At 43.7% G+C, this 23,783-nt stretch overlaps 1 protein-coding gene across 1 annotated transcript in view; it reads left to right on the top strand.

Annotated features, from left to right (window-relative positions):
* The first annotated feature begins 10,979 nt into the window (after nucleotides 1–10,979).
* SVEP1 (sushi, von Willebrand factor type A, EGF and pentraxin domain containing 1) overlaps nucleotides 10,980–23,783 on the top strand; it is a 129,895-nt gene continuing 117,091 nt past the window's right edge. Inside the window, exon 1 of the mRNA XM_050913002.1 lies at nucleotides 10,980–11,498. Coding sequence (XP_050768959.1) covers nucleotides 10,980–11,498 — 519 coding nt within the window. The remainder of the gene's footprint in view (nucleotides 11,499–23,783) is intronic.

Here is a 23,783-nt window from a genome sequence, read left to right as displayed (position 1 = left end):
CTATGGGCTGTCACTCGCACATGCACAAACAAAACAACGTAGCAACAAAAGAGAAGCAACTCTTGTACTTCTGGAGAAAAAAATGTGTTCCTTGTGAAATAGTTTTGCAAGTATGTGCAATTAATTGTGAATAAACAGGCAAACATAGTGTTTACAAACAAGAAGCTTTGAGTGTAATAGTTTAAGTTGGGATGAAATAAGCCATTGCTTTCATTCACAAAGAGAGGTTTCGAACCAGTTATGTTCTCTTATGACACTTCTGCTGATGTCAAAGAATACATTTTAGGGATTGTATCTAGCAAGGAATTCTGTCATTTTGTTGGCTCCTTCTGTGAATAATGGTGTCTTAAAGATATGAACAGAAATTGTCCCCATTTGCTTGGTGTATATACAAGAATAGTCTGGGTCTACTCTGGTATCTGGAGACCTGAAGGAGCTCTTTGAAAGATCAGAACGCAATCTGGCTATTGAATACTGGTATCAGGGTATTGCACTGATATGTTTAAAAGAAAGGGCAAAATCAAGAGCATATGTTTTGTGTGTACATACAGATGATGAGGAGGGAAAATGTAAACATTACGTTTGGAAGGAGAACTGAAACCACCAACTAGCAGGAAAGAAAATAACAAGAGCTGAAGTAGCTCTTTACACACAGTGCATGATCCAGGACCTTCAGTTCCTACTTAATGGCTACTAACAAGCCCTGGTGTCTCCCTCCCAACATGTGAGTAGGTATTTATAAAAGCTATTTATGTCCTGTTGGATATAAACAACTTCTCCGCACTGCCCTAAGTGATTCCATCTGACGTTCCTGGTAAAAACATGTGCTTAAAGCTTCACTCCTATGATTTTAAGAGGCTTGATCTAAGCCAACTTGAAGTTGATTTATTCTCTTAGAAGTCCATGAGCCATGAGACTTTTATCAGACTCCACCAGGCTATTATAACTCATCTGGAAAATGGGGCTGTAACATCCCTGATGAGGAAGACTGCAAAGCTGCAAACAGCAGTAGATTCTAGTTGAGGCCGAGCTTGGTCATGCAGTGGTATTTAGCACATGGCCCTGATAACAGCTCTGTAACCTGGAATGTCTGAGAATGAGACACTGCTGAAGCAGAATGAAGGTTCACGCTGCTGGCTACCCTCAGCCAAAGGTCCTCCCTCTCTAAGCATCTCTTTCCTTCCCCACAGCACTTGGTACACAGAAGGCCTTTGTCTTCACCGATGACAAAGACTACATCACAGCAAGAGAATGGAGATCCTTAGACCAAATCTATCTGAAAACCTGGTGACTAATGCAAAGTAAATTAGCGGCTGAAGTCATGTGAACTTCAGTGAACACAGGACTGAAGGCCAAAATGAAATCATAATTTCTTTAAAACATAGTTTCAGTTAAGTGTGCCCAGAACAAGAACAGAGCACCAAGGTACACGTAAGTAGAACAGCTTTATAAAACGGAAGAGTACTAGCGCTGAGTTGACTAGACATGACTCTCCAACATGACTTAACTCTTGCATACCTCTAGTAACTTCAGTGGAAAAAAAAAATCATTTATTTCTGTTTATGACAAAAATAGGCTTTGTACAAGATACAGTAAAATATACCCACCAAATTTATTCTATGTCTTTTTCCCAAGATTTGTCTATGAGTAGTGATAGCGCTGAAGTATACAGCAATTTTTCCAAAGTAGTATCTGAGCTTTTAGTACAAGGTGTCCATTGACAAAAACTCCACAACTCATCTTCTACCATGCACTCTGTAAAGAGGTAGTAATTAACTTCATTGTTTGCTTTTCTAGTCATAATTATCCTTGCTTCATTCCCTATAATGAGAAAGGAAGAAGTCTAGTTCTTGGATTAGGAAAAGTTGGGATCATGAAGAAAAAGAAAGACCTGAATGTCCTTTAATGGAAATTATGAGAAGCAGAGGTAGGCAGGTTTACTAATCACGATATTCATTAACATACTTCTCTGAAGATTAGGAATACAGACAATGTGTGAGAAACTCACTGTGCAACCCTTCAAAAGACATTTTGCCCTTATGTTTTTATTCAACTGTAAAAGTAATAAAATCTTACAAATTAATTTCCAAGTTATACAAGAGTTCATTAAAAAGGAGTAGGTAATAAAATCTAAAATAACAGGTATTTGTAATAGAATATAAAAACATGGAAACCAAATTAAAAAATGGTCAGTTTCTTCTTTTATTTCAGTTGAGGATCATGCTTTACTTCTTGAGAAAGTTCATCTAATGGCAAACATCAAAAGCAATAGAAGTGAGAGCATATGTTGACTGAACTAGGTTCCTCTAACTCCCTCTTCCTTTGCGGTCATGCAATACTGACCTGCTGACATGTGCGCAAGCAACTCTTTACGACAAGTAGACAAAATACAAGACCACAGAAAAGGTAAATAGCAAGATACAGGGCCAGACAGGATTACTGTACAGAGTCCAGACAATGAGAGAGGAGTGTACACACAGCATACAGTTCATCATGGTGCTGATGTGTCTTCATGCACCAGGCAGACAACCTGAGGGCCATCACTTACATGGACACGTGTATGTGAAGACAGAAAGACAATTCTTTCCCCTATACGACAGAATACAGGTATAATATTTAGATTATTTGCTTCAGACTCAAATCTGGGATTCTGAAATGGTGTCAACTGCCATGGCTCCATTGGTTTCACTGATTTCCAGAGTTAGTCAAAATTCTGGGGTCTTTCTTAGCCCTTACTCTGGCAAAATTTCCATCAGTAATAAATGGGAATTATGCCTGAATATGCATGGAAGGATTAGGCCCACAACATTCAGTCTCAATTTGAGTTCCCTGATGTTTATTTCTGTTTTGCTGAAATTCTAGTATTATCTAGCTTTTGTTAACAAGACAGGAAAGGAGACACTTTGGACTGTTAACAATAAGAGGATATAAGCTGAATGTCACTTCCACCAGAAGCAAAGTCACATCAACCAAATGCGTCAGACTGCTAAAAGAAGTACTAAGTTTACTCCAAACACTTTTTTGGTTTAACTGCTGCAAACACATATACCTTTAGTGTGATTTCAAGTGGGCGAGGGAGCCAAACCCAAACACAGCATGTCCTCCTTTCTCTTTGCCTTAACTTCTGATAGGCTGCTGAAGTGGACATGGCAGGGGTGTGTGTGTGACTTCAAACAAGGGTTTGTAAGCTCTTGAGGTGCTAAGTGTACCTGCTGTTAGGACAGAAAAGACGCAGCACATGTCTGGAAAAGGAGAGGATGGAGGCTGACATTCTTCCAGCTGTCCCAGTATTGTGACATGACTGTTGGCTGAGATGTCCCAATGCTGTCCTCATTAATGCGTAAAGGAAGAGGTAACTGGACCTTCCTACTGCTCTAGCTCTCATTTCAGTTTTTTCCTGCTCCCATTTTAACATACTGAGCTCAGTGTTAATTATTCCTGCTGTCCCTGAAGGTACTGACAGAACTCATACTTTTTTCTGCAGGAGAAAAGAGAGCACTTTCTCTCTCCAGCCTTGTATATTTTCCTTCTCTTGACATTGTGTTTTTAAGAGTTCTTTGTCCTAAATGTGTATCACAGTAATTCTGAAAGCATTTCTATTTCTCATGTCTTCAGTCCTGGGTTGGCTTCATTTCAAAGTATTATTTTGAGTACCGTGCATATGAACTCTCATACAGAGGGAGAGTGAGGTTATATGAATATAATATGAGCCACACCAGACTAGACTAAGGATCTATCTACATTTGAATCTTCTTTTTAACTCCCACATTTTAGGGAACAGTTTAAAGCTAGGCAAGTGTAGTTAATACTCTCTTAAAATGTGGGCTATGCAACTCCAAGTGTTCAGAGATGGAAGAGATACCTTTGTACTGTATGAAAGCATTGGATGGATTTTTATTCGTTTTTCTGCACGGAAACTTTTAGTATCCAGTGCATTATTATATGGCTTGGAGTTCAATTGCTTAGGTACACACTGTTGTGTGAAGCATCTCCTTTTGAAAGACGTCCCTGCCATTTTCACTTAATGCCATGTAATCTTTGCACTGGAAACAATAGTGAAGTCACTCCCTATTCATCGCCTCTGTTCTTCCTCATGACTTACTATCTATCATATTCTTTTGCCTATCACATCTCTTTTCAGTTATCTCTTTTCCACGCTGAAGATAATTTCTTGTCTGAAAGCAGTATTTTCATCATAGTATCCTAAATGCATATCTAACATATTTGATATTCATGGGCGATACTAAAAGTTGTGTGAATTTTAATGAGGAAGCTATATCCCTGGAGACTGGAGTCCTTTCTTATCCACAGAGAAAAGTCACACTTCTCCAGCTTGTGAGTTTCAGTTGCAATAGGGAAGAACTGCTCCACATGCCCCATACCTTCTATCCTTGACTCCTTAAACTTTGGTACCTCTGGAAATGACAGAACTAAAGTCCTCCTTCAGAAAAGTACTTTCCAAACATGCTTTTCAAGGCCACTTCTTAGGTTCTTTGGGGGCTTTTTAATATAGGGAAGACAGTTTAGAAATTTACTCTTTCTTCCAGAGCACCATCCTACTTTGCTGGGTTAGTGCAGAACACCCTGTGAAGCAGATACAACGAGCAGTACCTGTGCACTGTAAGCAAGCAGAGTCAAAGACTGCCAGTGCTTTTGTGTTTCAAGGCTACAATACACAGCAAGTTTTGAAAAAGCAACCTGGAATAGCCTGTCTACCAAACCCACTCTTTTAATTGCGTCAGCCAATTCAGGAGCAAAAAATGCCCTAAACAGACTTCACCCTACAGACCTTGCCTGTATATTCTGTCCTGCCACACCAGAGCTTTCAGAGTCTCCAGTTCCCCTGTATTTGAACCTGCCTTTTATGATCAAAGAAGCCTTCCACAGTTTTCTCACATTCAATGTCTGCCTAGATCTTTACAAAAATCGTACAGCACATACTCTGGGGTGTAGAATATGGCAAAATATATTCACTTTGTCATGAATGTACTAGGCTAATGACAGACTGACTTTGTGCTTATGGACAAAGTATGTTTCATGAACTCTCATGAGCTTAACTTAAAAGTATATTCAACATCTGCTGTGCAGACAGAGACCAGCAGATGTTTTGATTTTGCCTACCTTTTTTTTTAATCTTGGAAGCTAGCCATGTGGTATTCTTAGCAGGCACTGGGCTTGTCCACAAGTGAAGATGAAATTCCTATGACTAAACTTTGTCATTGTCCGAACACTGCACAGCAATATGAATCTTGTTTTTCTTTTTTATAGCTTGAACTAATAACCCATAGCTTGGATCATTCAAATGCTTGTTTGCTCTGCTGAAGAACTAAAACACCCAGACCTCTGCCTGAAAGGAGAAACTTTTGGCAGACTGACTCTTCTCCTCCTACGTAATAATCTTTTTCCGAAGTCATGTGGACAGACATTTTGCCCTCATTTATGGGCCATGTACTCTCTTCAGTCTGTGTCAGAACTCCCAGAGGTGTCAACAGGATTTGCATGTATAAATCAAAACTGACTGCCCTCAATTTGTGTGTGTTTAAACAATTTATGTGGGAAGTCTAGCCCTGAACAATCTATCTTAAAATAATTAAAGCCAGTGAATTATTGCTATTTGAAAGGATTGCAAAGTATCTATCTTAGCTTTTTAATGATAAAACAAGTGATAATTTAGGAGATGAATCTCTTCTTTTTCTCCTTTTTGAGAGTACTCTTATTTTTACAGAAAATTCTTCATTTTCTCCATGCATGTTGCTTCATATTCTATTTAAGCCAAGGGCTGAGGCCTAAAATGTCCAAAAAAACCCACTCAGTTTTTATGACTAAGGTCTTGATTGCCTAGCTTTGGTACCTCAGTACAGATCTCTCCTCCATGCTCCTTTCACTACTGCCACTAAAAAAATATTCAAAATAGTCACAAACTGCTGAGGCAGTGTGTTCCAGCAACACATCCTACAGTAGGGAGCTCTCAAGGGCAGACTCTGCTCTGCAGCAAGACTGCAGTCCTGCCTGGTCTTTGTCATGGTTCGGGGGCAGTGAATGGAAAACATAGCTACAGCTGTAGGCAGGTAAGGCACTGGCAGCACTGGGAGGTGAAAGTTCTCAGGGGTGAGGAGAGAACTCGCATTCCAGGGCTCAGGAGCTGGACCTGTTCTCTCTGCCCTTCCTCCCAAAAGGTACAGGAGGAAAGAGGAAGAAGCAACTTCCCAAAGCCCCTTCTGCCTCTTCCTCCCCCTCTCCTAGAATAGCTCTGCTGCTTTCATTTAAACCATGAAGACTTCAGATGTCACCTACCAGGGACTAGCACTTCTCCCCCAATACCTTATTAATGGCTCCCTGGTGGCAGATTTCAGAGGTCATTTTCTGAGAATGCAAGTATTTCTTCTCTCACTCTATAAATACTATTCCTGCAAGCCTTGCTCCTCATACAGAGACTTAAACAGCCCTGGCTGAAATACTGCCTGACATCTGCAAAGGGAAGTGGACAGCACAGAGCAATCCTGTACCCTGCCAATGGCTGAAATGGAGGAAAGAAGTCTGGCTCTGATAGCTCCATATTGTGTGAGGTTTCCCCAGATGGACGCTGTGTGCTTGAGCACAAAGAGAGGCTTGAACAAGCTTAAGTAACATCAGGCTCTGATTTCTATTCTTAAGCTGTCATTTTACCTCGTTTAGATAAAATTTAGAATGCTGCATGATTCCTGCAGAAGACTTAACGTTTCAGTTGCGGCTGTGTTTCCACTGTGGCATGAAGTCGCTAACAGAACATCTTTACTCTAAAAACAAAAATGACCTGCATTCCTTCAAAAATTGTAGGCTATGTGATACTGCGGCGTTGTCTTTGCAAGCACAAATACTGTGTGGGTTGAGTATAAGGATGTATTCTGTCCAGCTGTATTTGGGGGAACACGAAGGGGAAGGAATATAATGCTTTTCTTCTCCATATTTGGAAAGATGCTTGGCCATGTTTCATTGAGTAATTCAACCAAAGCGCTATTTGGCTAAAGGACAGCAATCCTCAGACAGTTTGTTTGCAGAAGGTTTTTTAACCAGGGGTAAAGATTTCCCTTTTGTTTAGTAAGCAGGATGGTGTTAAATGACCATATGATCTTGTGGGGAGACAGTAAAGAATTACTGGAATTCATGAAGTCTGTGGATTTTAATAAGACAATTAAAGAGATACAGGAATGTGATTGTAAAAGCAGTTGAAGTGCTGCTCTTAAGCTTTCCTTTTCAGGACCAGTCAGCCCTCTTCTGTCACATGACAAAGGCAGTTAATTCACAAGGTCTAGTGTTTTCTGTTACCTGCTGTTTTGTAATAGAATAGAGTCACACTCCAGCACCACCTTCTTGTGCACACTATCATCAGAAGCCACACGAAACCTGCATTTTCTGTTCAAGTAGCGAAGCCCAGGGCAGATATTTTGACCTTCAGAAACGCTTAAAGTGGGAAAAACTCCTTCTGCTCTCCACTTCCCCATCTGCTACAGATCAGTATGAACCAGAGCACAAATAATATGCATGAATACAACAGGGAAAAGACCATCAAAAGCAGAGGGCTTAAGCGCATCAACATGGAAAGGATTTGTAAGGAGCTGGCAGGCAGGCTTGGAGAAGGCAATTTCATTACAACAGAGATTTCCCCTAGAAATGGTGCTTTCAGAAAAGCTTAGTGAACATATAGTGAACAGAATGCTTGCTGCTTACACACACACACACGACCTCCCCCACCATCTGCAAGATGACTTTTTCTCTTGCAAGCACAACCCCATGGATAAAATACCTTCCTGAGGATTTCACAGGCTGAATCCAAGCTTTTTAAGTTTCAGTTTATTCCAGAAATTATTCTATAGTTTTCTCAAATCACATTGGGAACACCACACAGGAATACTTTGGATGCCCTCACTCTTTCCCTCATACCATTAGATCATGTTTATTACAGATGCCGATGCTAACTTCTCATAGTATCTTGTAATGCTTTATTTAGCATCTCCTCTCTGCACAACTAGGTCGAATGCCAATGATTTTAAAGAGAGCTACTTGTGTTATACACAAGGCAGAATATATGAGGAGAGTTATTCACAACATACAGGTCACTGATTCTTTTTGAAGTCTTTTGCATGTTAATTATACATGGATTGAAAGGAAATTTCCCCTCACCACTTCAATTTTCCTGATTTTGCTTCACATCAGTACCATGCTAGGGTCTCAGTCTTGCAGCCACAGTCAGAGCTTAGCTGTTCACCTATTTACTCCTTTTCTACTGTGAACTCTCTGTGTGACAAATATATTTACATCTTGAATTGATGACTTCACTCTGCTGCCCTTACACATACAAATACAGCTTTCCGTTGAACTAGTGAGAGCTCCTGTGCAGCATGACTGCAGGGCCTGCGTGACCTAGAAGAATATGTATTTTCACAAATTGTGCGTGTATCAAGGACTAACTTATAATTGCCCTGTTATTTTTTTGCATTCGCAATTCTGATGAGATCGCTAAGATTGAAATTAACTGCTGTGTTCTCACAGTTAGTCATATCTGATTGCGGTCTCCCATGCTGGCAGTACAGGAGGTGCATATAAAAACTGGCCATTGACATGAATTGTTCTTCCTTTGCTAAAAATGTTTCCAATTCATCCTCCTTTCCTTTGCTTGTGAGTCCTAAAATTTGTAGCATTTATAAATCTAAATCTGGAGGTACAAAAACATGGGGAAAACAAGAGAACCAACAGTTAGCTCTCCAACAAACTAAACCAGCCTAGAGAAAATTACTTGTTATGACCTGAACACTGAGGAGTAACAGCAGCACGTCGTAACTGCAATGATCCACTTCAGTTAGGAACACCTTGCAGAAACCCGGCATTTCCTCCATTTCCACCTCCTCTTCTTGGCTATACTTCTCTGCTCTTTCCTTCTGGTCTGTGCAAAGACTGACGTGATCTCTAGCCCAGTACAACGTAGACTAAGAGCATTGTAAGGTATACTAGTGGTGTGACTCAGACCACAGTGAATGCAATTGCAGCATCGTTTCTTTAATCCTCCAAAGACCAACGGTGCAAATCAACTTGCTGAGGATTTCAGTAGCTGTAGCAATTTTCAGCTACCCCTTTCAAGACAAGAAGTTTGCCTGTTACTACAAAGGAAAAGCAGGGTAGCCCAAGCATGATGTTGCAGCCTGTATTTCACTGTCACATGAGCAGAAACAGTTTAACTGATCCAGCCCATCAGCTGCACATCCTTCAGTACCAAAACTACTCTTCACATATGCCTCTGTAAGAGTGTCTTATTGCTATCTTCTCTTCAAGCACTAAGTGGCAAAAGTATACCTAAGAAACAGATTTTTGTGAAGCGCTTAGACTACTACCTAAATGTAAAAACATGTTGGAATCGTATATCAAATGCATCATTTCCCTAATTAAATAACATCTTCTGTCAGTTAGTCTCTTGTCATTTGCAGTGGAATTTGAGTATTGCTGGAAAGTCAAAGGGATAGTACTGGATCAATTTTCCATCAGCTGACATCCCAGTGAAGAAAGAGTAAATAATTCAATTAAATGTAAATGTGGGGTTTGACTTGCAAACGCACCAATGTACCTGTGTATTCCGTGGCACTGTGAAATGTCAACAGAAGTAAACTAAAGCAGAGAGGAGGACTAGAAAATGAATAAAGGAAGGAAAAATACCAATGAAAGGCAAAGAGTTGCAATCAACAGGTTTACACGGCTAATCTGTCCCAAGGTATTTTTTCTGAGACTGAGTTACTCCTGGAAATGGAGTTGATTAGCTAGAGAACTGTTTAATACTAACCTAGTGGCTAAAATGAACGCAAGTTATTGCCTCATAACAGACCAGAGAATTAAATCTGTACAGAGGTTGGCTGAAGGGGGAGTGGGTTCTGAATTTGGGCAGGAGGTCTCTTTGGCAGTGTTTCTCTTTCCCAAAGTGATTCACAGACAGCAAGCCAGCACAGGAACCCTTCCAAGCAACGGCTTGTAATCTCACACTTGGCTACCGGGAATTTTTCATAACAAGCATGGAAGATCACTGTCACTGTTGGTACATCCATGCATATATATATATATATATTTACATACACATGTAGATGTACATATGCAGGTGCTGTCCCTGCCTTTCATGCACATACCCTTGTGCACACTGACCCCATATATCCGGACACCTCGCCATCACTTCAGTGAGATGCACATCAGTTAAGGTATTGCTGCATCTTCAAAGTTGGAAAACTGAGTCCACAGGCGGGTGAAGTGTCCCCTTGAACAAGAGAGGGAGACTGTGACAGAAACAGGAGTGGGACCAGAGCATAGCCCCGTCAAACCTCCCAGTCGCAAGCGCATCCTCCCCGCAAAACAAAGGGCGAAATTAACCACGATTAATTCAGCACGTGTCAGTGCAAACCCTCGCTCCGTCCCTGCGAGCAGCAGCTCCAGCTCCCGCGGCAGGGGAGCGGAAAAGGCGCTCCTCGCTTTTGGGGAGTTTTCCGCCTTTCCCCCCTCTCCGAAGCCCGGCACCGCGCCGCTTCGCCTCGGCGCCTTTCCAGTGACCGCCGCCCCCCCGCTGCCGGGCTGGCCCCCGCCAGCCGTGTGGGACCCATCGGGGCGGGACGGGGCGGCGGGGGGGCGGGGAGGGAGCCGGGGGGGGGGGGGGGGGGACACGACTCATTACCGACAGGCGAGGGGCCGCGGTGGGGGGCAGCCGAGAGGGGGGCGTGCGAGGGGCAGCGCCTCAGCCGCGGGGGAGGCCCGCGGGGGGATTAAAGGGCGCGGATACCTGCGGGGGCCGGCGGGGAGGCAGGCAGGCAGGCAGGCAGGCAGGCAGGCAGGCAGGCAGGCAGGCAGGCAGGCAGGCAGGCAGGCAGGCAGGCCGGCCGCCCCTCCGAGGAGACAGGAGGTGGGGCGTCAGGGGGCGACCAGCCGCTCTCCTCCCGCGGCTGCCGGCGTCTCCCCGCGCCCGCCGCCCCGCGATGTGGCCCCTGGTGGCTCTCTGGTGCTGGGGGGGGCTGTCGCTGTCGTTGTCGCTGTCGGCGCCGCAGGGCCGGGCGGGCGGCCCGCCGGGCGCCCTCTCCCGCGCCCCCACCTTCGCCTCGCCCGCCCTGGAGGCGCCGCCGCTGCCCGACACGACGGAGAGCAAAGTGGAGAAGCTGGGCCGCGCCTTCAAGCGCCAGGTGCGGCGGCTGCGGGCGCGCAGCGGGCGGCTGGAGCTGGTCTTCCTGGTGGACGAGTCGTCGAGCGTGGGGCCGGCCAACTTCCTCAGCGAGCTGCGCTTCGTCAAGAAGCTGCTCTCCGACTTCCCCGTGGTGCCCGCGGCCACGCGCGTCGCCATCGTCACCTTCTCCTCGCGCAGCAACGTGGTGCCACGCGTGGACTACATCTCGCGGCGGCGGCCGCACCAGCACAAGTGCGCCCTGCTGGGACGGGAGATCCCCGCCATCGCCTACCGCGGCGGCGGCACCTACACCAAGGGCGCCTTCCAGCAGGCGGCGGTGAGCTCGGCGCTGCGGGCGGGAGGACGGGGGGGTGGCGCCGTGCTGTGCGGCGGGCTGGGGCGCGTGGCGGTGAGGTGAGGGGTGCGGCGGGGTGTGTGGTGACGGGTGCCGTGTGCGTGTGGCTGTGACGTGAAGTGTGCGGCGGTGCCGTGAGGTGCGTGGTGGGCTGCGTGGTGCAGGGTGCCGTGTGCGTGTGGCTGTGGGGTGAGGTGTGCGGTGGCGCCGCGGGGTGCGTGGTGAGGGGAGCAGTGGTTCCGGGAGGTGTGTGGTGGGGCGCGTGGTGAAGGGTGCCGTGTCCGTGTGGCGGTGAGGTGAGGTGAGGGGTGTGGTGGTGCCGTGAGGTGTGTGGTGAGGTGAGGGGTGTGGGGCGGGGCGCGGTGCTGCCGTGAGGTGCGTGTGGTGCTGAGGTGCGGTGCGGTGCAGCGAGGCGCGGGGTGCGCTGTGGCAAGCTCTCGGCCGTGCGGGGAGGCGCAGCGAGGCGTGTGGCGCAGTAGTGCGTGGGGTGATGAGGCGTGATGGCTTGGTGTGCGGCGCGGCGTGTGGTGTGGGAGTGTGGTTCTGCGTGCCGTGCGAGGGTGTTCAGTGTCAAGGGGTGTCGGGGCTGTACGGTGGGATGTGGAACAGTGTGGTGTGGGACGTGGAGTAGTGTGGTCAGGGCGACTAGTCACTGTCTTCCTGTGCTGTGTGTGCCTGCGGCTCCCATGTTTTCTGCTGCCCTTGCAAACAAATGTGTGAAATTCACTCTTCGAAGGAGCATGGAGCCAATGTCCCGATTTCAGAAGTGATATATATGAGTCAAGTCTGGCATCTGAAATGTCTGCCTTGTTTCTTGGCAGCGGCTCTTGGGTGCCCGATAGCTGTCAGCAGTCAGAGATACCTATATACTGTCGCAAGGTGACTATTAATTGCTGATGACTGACAAAGGTGCCTTTAAGCTGCGTATAGTATACCAATAAATAGAAGCACGTCCAGGAATGTTTCCAGACACTGGAACATGATCATCTCTGGTGTTAAGTTGTTACGCAGTCCCATGGCACAAACTTGGTCTAGGCAGCTCCTGGGCATGTGTTGGCACTTGAGCATGCTGAGGAGGTTTCCCAGTAGATGGCTCGTGGACAGCCAGTCTGCTCTGGAAGCTCTTTTATGAGGCTAGACCGGGCTGCTCCTTGCCATTTGGCTTCCATGTGCAGGAGCATTCCCAAAGCAAGTCTAGTTTTCTGTTATTTTTATGTCTAATTTCTGGTAGTGTCCTGTAGCTGAGCACTGGGTGTACTTCTCTTGAAACATCTTACACGCTCTCGTTTGAAGTTGATCGGTGAGACTGCAGGAGGTGCAACAGTGCTGGGTGTATGAAATAATTGGCAAAGATTATTCTCTTCTTGACATTTGTCAGGAGAAAGGAAGACCATTTTCTAATGTGCCCATAGTTGCACAGGGAAAACCTGCCTTAGGAAAACATATCCCTATGTTAGATCTTCCACGGTGAAGTCAGGTTTCAATACAGATCCATCCGAGGGGTGCTGTGTGAAAAAGTTAATGATACAAGTTAAAAATAGCCGTTACAAACAAAACATACGCTTAAGAAATACTGTCTGTTTTCTTGATACAGAGTCTTCACTAATCATACCTTTAAAATGGAATAAACAAAAATTCCCTTCATAAACCTAAAATTTAGTTTGCTGAGCCCAGCTAAACCTTGTGGCTACAACAGCATCACTGTCATTTTACACTGTGGTCTGATAAGAATGTGGGAAGAAAAATATTCGCATGGTGGCAGGGAGAATTGCAATAAAATGACAAAGTTAAATTTTGGGCTGCTTGCTGGCTCTTGGTTAAAGATACTGTACTGTGGTTTTGTTCAGTACGTCTTCTTCATGCGAGACAAATTACAGCTTCAGGGAATACTCTCCTTTCTAGGGACTCTTCAGAAAATTACTGTTCTAAGTTTAAAGTACTACTATTGGAATAAATCTAGGGAAGTATTTTAAGTACAACAAAATTGTTGTTTCCTCTGGACTCTTACACTGCTGTCCTTTGTTTTTAACTGTCTTTTGGTACAGCTGTAATTATTTGTTCTTTCACTTTCCTAAAATGTCTCTTTTTTCTTCTTACACTTTAATGTGGGGTTTCTTCTGCTTCTAACCAGAATTCTCTGCTTCTTTTCCAAAACCAGAAGTGTCTGCAAAGCATGACAAACTCCCCGAAATAGTATCAGTTATGTATCGTAGTAACAGAAAATGAAGGAAAGTGCATTGTTAGAATAATCCCAGCACTTAAGTTGTCGTGCAGCACTCTTCATTGGTAGGTCTCAAAGTGATTAATTCAAGTCTGTGACAGTTCTACGGAAACTACGGAGGCAGAGAGATAAGTGAATTCTGCAAGGTCATCAGGCCAGTCAGTGGCTGACCCGGGAACGTCAGTGAACAGGAGCAAGATTTACTTAGCAGTTACTGTCTCAGAACCTGTGGCAGCAAAACCATTGATTTAACATCATCCTAAAAGCAGAGCTACTCGGTTTGACAAGCTGTTGCACATCCATGTAATGTCCATCTTCTTTCAAAAAATAAGGGAGTTCTCCTTGGCGCTGCAGTTTTGCATCCTCTCCAAAGGTGCTTTGAAGAGAGGTTTATTGCAGAGTTTCTGTGTTTTCTCAAAGCTGTCCATGCTTACCTTTGCCACATGGACCACACTTTGACATTCCTACCCAGCAGATGAAAGATAAATTCCATGAGGTACACAGAAATATGAAGGATGTACCGCAAGAGACAGCACCCTGATGAGGAAGGCTGAACTGCTATCAGTGTTCAGTTTTGCGACCCTGTTTGGGATTTCATGCCACACTTGAGCTAGCAAGTGTTAGATACATTTGCTGATGTAAAAGAGCCTGGTGTTTTTGTTACTTTTCTCAGTGATGAAGGTGTCACAGAGTTTCTGCTAACAAGGTCTTTTTTCCAGAGCTCCAGAGTCAGGACTTAATTGTGGGTTTGGGGAGAAAAAAAGACTGAAACATTCTGCCCTACGTTCCAGGAGGGAAATCTATTGCAACTACATGTACCAGAAGCCTCTTAGGCTACCTTCAGATTGCAGGAATTTGATGGTGAGTTTGTCATGCTTGCTAGTTAAAAACCCCCGGTGAAGGGAATTTTTTCAAGCTTGGATTCTGACAGTCGGGTTTAGTAACATTTCAGGGTCATTTTTATTTAGACATTATCACTGTTGAGCACATTTACACACATACTAGAATGTTTTCAAATGTAGGTTTACTTTCACCAAAATGTATGTTTTAATGTCTGTAAGAAATAGTACTTACATCTTCCTGCTCACTAGTAAAAGTTTGATGGCCTCCAGGCTAACCTTCCAGCTGCTATAACTTTTTATTCTTTTTATTTGACTACTGCTGTTCCTATTTAGAGGTCATAAGAAATCTGTGGTTTTCACTTCACTTGTTAGCATATGAGGCAGGAGTAGAGAGAACAGTGGGAAACTGGGTACCAAATCTGGACCTTTAGAGAGTACCAGTCAAAACCCCTGTATTCTGCTTCTAAAACTAGATGACAGCTGTAGGCTACTTTGACCGTAACAAAAGATACATCAAGGTCTGCTTCATGAGGTCAGAGTAAATAACAGCTTTGTTGCAGATACTTTGTCCTGTGTCTTGGATTCCCAAGATGTTAGCACTGTTCACTGACAGTGAAATATACGATGCTACAGTTCTCACCTTATGGCTAAGAATGAAAACTTATTTGATGGTATCTTCCATGCAATGAAATCATGTATGGTTTACAGTATGAATATGTCTTTTATGGTATCTACAGTAGTTAATTTTAAAATAGGGAAAGAGTTAAGGCATGAAGTTGTTCAGAATTCAACTCAGATCCACAAAACATCCTTCAAAGGACATTAATATATGTGGCTTGAGACTCTTGCTCTGTGCTTAGATTGTGCATCTTAGGAAGAACAGATGTTGAGTTATATAAAACATACTTAGCGTAACAAAATATCTGTAATAGCAGTTATTTAGAGGTATAAACTTCTGCTCATGTTCAGCAGTCCTTTTTTTAAGGCATATGTAAACAGTCTAAGAAAGGGAAAGAAACTAAGCTCACTCGTTCAAAACTCTTTGGCTTCAGTTTTTCACGTAGTGAGTTGGTGGGGCGGCACAAACTACCTGCAGTTTATCTTAAGTAGATTGTTTATTGCATTATGGAAAGCTGCAGAGCTGTTGTGACAGCGAGGAAGAACTGAAGCAGAACTGAAGAAGGTACAAACAGGTTTGAGCAAGTGTTGCTGCTGCTAATTAAGGAACGCATCTAAAGCCCAAAGAGCTCAGTAGTGTGAAGTGCTGAATTTCCCAGCTGTAGGCACCTGGATTGGAGCTTCTGATCCTGAGAGGTAACCACTGCTAACAGCACCCATTGCAGCTCGTGGGAGGGGTGTGCATTTGTTGCCAGGTCCATCATGAAATAGAAACGAGGGATTGTCGTACAGCAGTGGAAGTTTAATGGTGTGTTCTTGTCTTAGCACCCAAGAGTCACAGTTACATGTGTGCTGGCATTGATGTGCCATCTTTATTGATGGACAGTTTAAACATCCTGAAGGTGCACTGATTGTTGTGGGCTAAAAGAGATGAAAATACTAATTATTTAAACTACTCCATGTGGCAGCCTGTTGACAAAATAATAATAGCTGCTTCTAAGAAGACAGGCTGGTTTCTGTCTTCCAGTGGAAATAATATGGGAAGTATTTCTCTTCAAAAGTGAACTTTTGTTGTTCAGAAGTTGTCGGTGTGCACTGCTCTTGAGCTGAAGTCAGAGGTAGCGCATGGCCAGCCTTAAACAGACAAGTCAATTGTTCTAAACAACTTGGTAAAGCAGTAGCTGAGGGAGGCTTTGGGAGTTGCTCTGTGTTATTGTAATAATTGTTGCATTCAAAAGTTGGGCTTTTTGCTTTTGTAATTCATCTTCACTCCGTCAGTGGTATATGTAAGTGGAAGGTCTGTCACAGCACCTACAGAATCAGGTGACACATTTTCTGAATATCTGGTCTTTAAAATCTGGCTTTTGTATCTAACCTGATCTTGAGGAAGCATGACGAATGGCCAACCAGCATGTCAAATTCAGTGTTCTGTTGTCGTCCAATTAACAAACATGAAAAAACTGGCTCTCAAAAGAATGTAAGCACATATCAATTTAGGATAAACAGTTCTAATGCTTATTTAATGCTTGTTTAAATAAGTAATGGTGGCTTTGTTTCTTCTGTATGTCAAAAGCACGAAAGTACAACATGCAGCATTGTTACCCACTAAGATAATTGGCTTTTAATTTCAATGCATTTTCAGATTCAGAATCTCATTTTGAAATTAAAACAAAAAAATAGTTGAAGCAAAGGAAATTGAAAATCTTTTCTTACCATGTAAGTGGTTTAAATTTTTTTATTTGAAAAAAGTAGTACCCTCTCACTGAGAAGATGAGCGTTTAGAGTCATGTATGTTGTCTGTTTATCAAGAATGTGTTTATGGATTTTTATTCCTATGACGTCTGCAAAATCAGCAGCTAATAATGAGAGAGCAGCAGATTCTAGCCTGTCTCTGGCATTGTGCTCTAAATATCTGATGATGGCTTAGGTCAGTTAGAGCTAACTGACTAGTTGACAGCAGTGAGCCTCTCTAAGTTCTGATATGGCCTTGGAGTCTGTATTAAAGATCATGGTGAAAAAACCTGAAGTCAACCTGGTTTACCTCTGTGGTCACCTTTGAAATTGCAGAGCTGGTAGTTAGCGATTACTGAGCAAATCGAGAATGGAGTTCCTGTCAGCCATCATTAGTGTCAGCTCTAAATCACCACTTTTAATCAGTGTAGTCTTTGTGAAAAGTACTTGTCCTGCATACTGCAGTCTTGCATAGGATCTGTTCACAAGATTAATACAGCAGGGTCAGAGGCGAGATACACATCTGCACATTGTTCATTGTCTTTAGACCTAGTCTGAAATGAGGCTACCTTAAGAAGTTATTAAGTAGTTCATTTTTTCTCTGGCTTTTTGGCCAGGACAGGCAAAAAGTGCTCTGTTTAGCATCATACGTGGGGCTAAGCAGGGTTAAGATTTTCTTTGGTTGAAAACCTATTCTTTGGAAATTGGTCTGTTTGTGCTCCCAAAATTGTGTCCTGCATTTTGGTCTAAGCAGAAGTGTGTGATTTGCAAGTCTGGTATTTAGCAGATTAGCCATTTATTATCTTCCCTTTAACTTAAGTGTCATGTGTTTTTAAAATGCTAAAATACATGTCTTACAAGAAGCACTGGAGGATACTGCTACGTACCTTTTTGCTTCGTCAGTTCAACAAGGCAAACTGAGTTCATTAGTGTGAAGTACAGAAGAGAGACAGCCTGGCTTCAGGCACAGACTGAAGTGCCTCATCCTGGGAGTCTGTATCCCAGTAGAGACCACTGGTAGGGTTGTCCCCATGTGCAGCACCTCTGTACGGCAGTTCTGCAGTAGGTGTGCTGAAGCTCTTTATTCCAGTGTCTCCTTCTCCGTTGAGTATGTAGGAAGCTGCAGATGCATAGATACACCGCCTGACTCTAGACCCTGAATTAAACACCTGCTTGCTCTCCCTTAATCTCCATGTTCTTCCTTCTACAGTATCCCTAGAAGCAATACACTTGGTAGTTCTGATCAAAAAAAGGCAAAAAATATTAGTGAGTATTCTGTTCTTCATTGCTTTTTAAAGAATTGTTTTTCATGGCTTGAAAAAGTCACTTGTCAGTTCTCTTTAACGCTTTGGACTGCGTGCCCTCCCAAACCACATTTTTTATACCTTTGAATATACTCCAACAATACGTTCATACTAGTACTAGGGATAAGTAGCAGCAATGCAAAATGTTGTTGTATTGGGTTTGCATGGCAAGGTTTTGGTAGCGGGGGGGCTAGAGGAGTGGCTTCTGTGAGAAGATGCCAATAGCTTCCCCTGTGTCCGATAGAGCCAATGCCAGCCGGCTCTAAGACAGACCCACTGCTGGCCAAGGCCGAGCCCATCAGCGATGGTGGTAGCGCCTCTGGGATAACATATTTAAGAAAGGGAAAAGAAGTTATGGGGCAGTAGCAATTGCAGCCGGAGAAAGGAGTGGGAACATGTGAGAGAAACAACTCTGCAGACACCAAGGTCAGTGAAGAAGGAGGGGGAGGAGGTGCTCCAGGAGCCGGAGCAGAGATTCCCCTGCAGCCCATGGGGAAGACCATGGTGAGGCAGGTTGTCCCCCTGCACCCATGGAGGTCCATGGTGGAGCAGATATCCACCTGCAGCCTGTGGAGGACCCCAGGAGCAGATGGATGCGCGAAGGAGGCTGTGACCCTGTGGGAAGCCCACGCTGGAGCAGGCTCCTGGCAGGACCCATGGACCCGTGGAGAGAGGAGCCCATGCTGGAGTAGGTTTGCTGGCAGGACTTGTGAACCCGCAGGGGACCCACACTGGAGCAGTCTGTTCCTGAAGGACTGCACCCCGTGGAAGGGACCCACACTGGAGCAGTTCATGAATAACTGCAGCCCGTGGGAAGGGCTCATGTCGGAGAAGTTTGTGGAGGGCTGTCTCCCGTGGGAGGGACCCCACGCTGGAGCAGGGGAAGAGTGTGAGGAGTCCTCCCCTTGAGGAGGAAGGAGCGGCAGAAATAACATGTGATGAACGGACCTCAACCCCCATTCCCTGTCCCCCTGTGCCACTGCGGGGGAGGAGGTAGAGAAAATCGGGAGTAAAGTTAAGCCTGGGAAGAAGGGAGGGGTGGGGGGAAGGTGTTTTAAGATTTGGTTTTATTTCTCCTTATCCCACTCTGATTTGACTGGTAATAAATTAAATTAATTTTTTTTCCCCAAGTTGAGTCTGTTTTGCCCATGACGGTAATTGGTGAGTGATCTCTCTGTCCTTGTCTCGACCCATGAGCCTGTTGTTCTATTTTCTTTCCCCTTTTCAGCTTAGGAGGGGAGTGATAGAGCGGCTTTGGTGGGCACCTGGCATCCAGCCAGGGTCAGCCCACCACAGTTACATAAAATGAATTGCTATCGGATGGAATGGTTTACAATATTTTCATGCAAAGTTTATGGCTTACTAAAACCTGCTTCAAAGGCATTCAAGTTACCATCTATGCTTGTAGTTTTGCACAACTTCTGGCCAAGTAGTTTGCTCCTGCAACTTGGTGGCTCTGAGAATGGCAATTCAGCCCGCAAAAGAACTTGAAGTTGCAGTTCTCTTTTTGTTCTTCAATTTTTGAGACAGTCATTATGGCATATTGTTTATTGCTTGTTGCACTACTGTGAGTTTCATCAACAGTATTCAAAGATGTTTGTGGTTTTAGACAGTAGAAGGAAGAACTTTGAAGACATGCTAGATTTAACGTAAATCATGGTCTCCATGAAAATCTTGAAGTTCCATGGGAAGTGCATCAGGTTTATTGGTTTCCAGTTGACTGCCTCTGTTTTCTGAATGTCCTTCATGAAATTTTAAGGCTGAAGTTATCATTATGGGTATACTGTTTGATGCCTCGCATAACTGCATAGAGTGCTTTATGACTTCCACCTGTAAAGAGCACCTGTTGATCATGCTCTGTGGGATATAGTTGAATGATACTGTGATGAGCTGACATTTTCTGACTTTCCCATCTGCTTTGAATAGGAGATGCCACATGTGCATTGGAGGCCTTTCAGAAGCAAAGTGTTACAGTGTTTAAGAGAGATCCTAAGGAACTGTGCAAACGGCCAGTATATTTTAGTAATGGTGTGGATTTTACTGAAGTTTTGGAATTTAGTCATCTGAAGTCTGCTTTTCATTTGTATGAAAGACCCTTTCATTTTGATCCATTCCACCAGTGTTAACGTATTCTAGCCTTGCTGATGTTCTTGAGTTGTTGTTATGTGCTAAGCATAAAAAGACAAAGGCAAAGATCTCTAACTTTCTGGAAAAAAGGGGGCAACCAGAGAAGAACATGCTCCTTTCGGCACAAAGAAGGGTGTTCTGTGTCTCTCATGGCTGAGTTGGGCACTACCAGCAAGGAAACTCTTATTACTGGATAGTTGTTCCTTGTCTCGCCATCATGTACCTATCTCAGCCCATTTCCCTGGGCTACAGGAAGCTGGTCTAATCCTAAGCCTTACCAGGTCATATGATCAGAGCACATCTGACATTTTTCATAACTTCTAGCTCTGAGAGCTGAGATGGATGTTCCTGCTTGGAAGGATCTGCACTGCACAGTGTACAGCGGCCTTCCTGACCTGTGTTCTGGCAACCAGCCATATGTGAAGTAAGGAGGAGAGGAGGTTTAGGGGTGCAAAGAGAGAGAGGTGTGCCAGCATCCACTGTGTTGCATATCTGCCAAGACAGGCCTCCCTTAGAAGGCACACTATTTACAGCATAGTGCCACAAAGCCTTTCCCAGTGTAACATACAGAGGCAGAGGAAAGGTGAGAAACATGAGACATTGCTGCAGGAATTAACACAAATCTCGCTGATACAATAGCAGAACTAACAGCACAGTGAATGAAACCTTTCATCACTATGGTGTCTGGATGACATTTTCATAAATGTTTCAGGAACAGAGATTACTTTTCCTGAGAAAACCATTTTTTGTCGTCTTGTCTCAGAGCCTTTGCTGGAGGGATTTGACAGTAAGTACCCTCTGATCCCCAGTCCTTTAGACTTAGCGCCTTCACAGAGAAATCAGTCTCACCATGTGCTTTGCTCCAGAGATACAAAAACCAGAAAAGCTACTGAGTGATTTGTTCCGAGAGTAGGAAATAAATTCCAGGCATTAAAATTTTGAAGAAGTCAGGACAAAATAAGTTGTTTTATTTTTAATTAGTCTCCTAGACTTACGAGAGGCCTTTCCAGCAAAATACATCATAGTTAGCAGTGCTTCCTGACACGAACCTCAGCATTAATATTCTGTATGTAATGTATTTTGTGTGTTCTGTGACACACTTTTAGCCTTTGTCCTCCAGTTCCACTTGTTACTGGAATTTACAAGTTTGATTTTGCAGGCAAGACAGAACGTCTGTGGTGCTCAGAATTTTCTGACTGTCCTAGGTGCAGAAATTAAAAGCCTTATTGCCTTTAGCAATAGCTGGGCTCTTCAGGTGACCAGGACCCTGTTCAAATCTTTGAGCTACTTACTTCTCTATGACATTAACACAATTCAAAACAAAAGCTCCTGTTAAAATTATGATGTTCCCTCTGGTTCAGGGTCTCTCTGGTAACCTCAACCAAGAAGATGAAGAACCTCCGGGAATCTGACAGGCAGCCTGTAAAAAGCTTTAGCATTCAGAGCTGTGGTGCTCTGCTGAGCATACGCAATATAAACAGTGAAGCAGGGAGTCCAATTGTCTATCCTATTTCTCTCCCAAACACTCCCCCACACCCAGCTGAGCTGGGACAGCTCTTATCAGTGATAACTGTGTGTTCATGTTGCTCAATTCTAGCAGTCCTGCAGCAAAAGAAGATATTCAGACATTAATTGAGCAGTGACAGCTGGCAGTAGATGGGCCAGGTCATGAATTGTGTTTGTCCTTTTGGAATTAATTATTCTGTTCAGCTTTTTTCCCTGCTTTTTTGAAGTAATGAATGTTTAAAACAAACACAAAAGAAACAAATATTTGGCAGATGCACTAGTCAATAGTGGTGTGAATGCTTGGTCTGAAAATACATGAAGATTAATTACGTATTCAGTAAAATATTTCTGAGTCCCTTTTTTATTATTAGCAAAAGACCAGAGCAGTACTAAAGAAATCAAGTAACATCTTGGTTATATTAATGATGGAAATTACTCACATACAAAGAAAACGAGGATTTTTCATTTTTCAGATCAAACTGGGATCTGTTAGCAAGACGATATTTTGAATATAGCACACAGCATAGCAGCATATAAGGCCTCTAGCAACTTTTCAAAGTCCCGATAAACTTGTTGTTAAAAGGTTGTACAGCACCAAGAGCTGAGGAAAGGGCTATGTACATAACGTGCCTTGTCTTTTAATGTCCCATTTAGAAGACCTTAGAATGATAGAAGATGAAGGATATGTATGTTAGTTGTTTCCTGGAAACTAGGTGCATTCTGTTTGTTCTAATTCAGAGCTCAAAACTGCAAGCCACCCAATTTCAAGTCACCAGATCTAACAGTGCTAGCACTTCTGTGAAACAAATGTGTAGGTCAAAATTCTACGTAGTAGCTCCTGTCATTGCAAAGACAGTGGTGGTTTGGGGTTTGGGGTTTTTTTTGATGGTGGGGGGAAGAAACAGTCTTTATGCAATGTGAAGATGATTGTCTTAGACTTGGAGTGCATAGCTTTGCTCTCTGAGGTAAGAATGGTTTACTCATTTTTCAAACTGTACAAAATGCATGAAATGGCACTTTTAAACTGTGCAACAGTACTTAAAGAGTTGAAAATGTAACACAGGCATTACAGGCAGAATCCATACTGTAGAAAGAGGGAAAAAGGTCAGGTTAATAATAAATGCTCAGAACAAGAACTCAAATATGTTCCTCCCATATCACAAAACCACAGAATCACTGAATTTTTGTGGTTGGAAGGGACCTCCGGAGACCATCTAGTCCAACCCCCCTGCTCAAAGTGGGGTCTATAAGATCAGGTTGCTCAGGACTGTGTCCGGTTGGGTTTTGAGTATCACCAGGGATGGAGATCCCACAACCTTTCTGGGAAACCTGTTTCAATGGTTGATCACCCTTTTAGTAAAAATGTTGTTTCCTCTGTTTAAGTGGAATTTCCTGTATTTCAGTTTGTGCCTCTTGCCTCATGCTACCAATTAGAAGATTCTGGATCCACCTTCTTTACTCGCCCCCTCATTAAGTAGTTACATACATGGATAAGAGGACCTCAAGCCTTCTTTTCTCCGGGCTGAACAATACTAGATCTGTCAGTCTTTCCTCAGATGACATGTCCCTACATTTCCTGGCCATGAGCATGCCTGGCTTTTTTACCTGTGTGGTTTGATCCATAGAGTGAAGAGATCTGACTCAGTTGTGAGACTTACTCAGGTCATACCTGCCAGTTACTTAGAGATGCTTGGAAGGTAAGTGTTGTGGCTAAGCAAAAAAAATAATTTAGTGGGGATTCTTGCACTTTGTTATTGACAAGAGATTGGAAAGTTCATTCTGAATTATGCAAAAAACATATAAGTTGGAAAAGGATAAAAGACAAGTGGAAGGTGACTACATGCAGAGTGGGTGACACTGTGGAAAGAAAAGGTGAAGGTTGAGGATAGAGGGGATGAGAAGGATAGGAAAGATGAAA

The sequence above is a fragment of the Gymnogyps californianus genome, chromosome Z, assembly GCF_018139145.2.
Source record: "Gymnogyps californianus isolate 813 chromosome Z, ASM1813914v2, whole genome shotgun sequence".
Classification (NCBI taxonomy): domain Eukaryota; kingdom Metazoa; phylum Chordata; class Aves; order Accipitriformes; family Cathartidae; genus Gymnogyps; species Gymnogyps californianus.
Note: the sequence above shows the minus strand (reverse complement) of the source record. Positions and strands in the feature narration are given on the sequence as shown.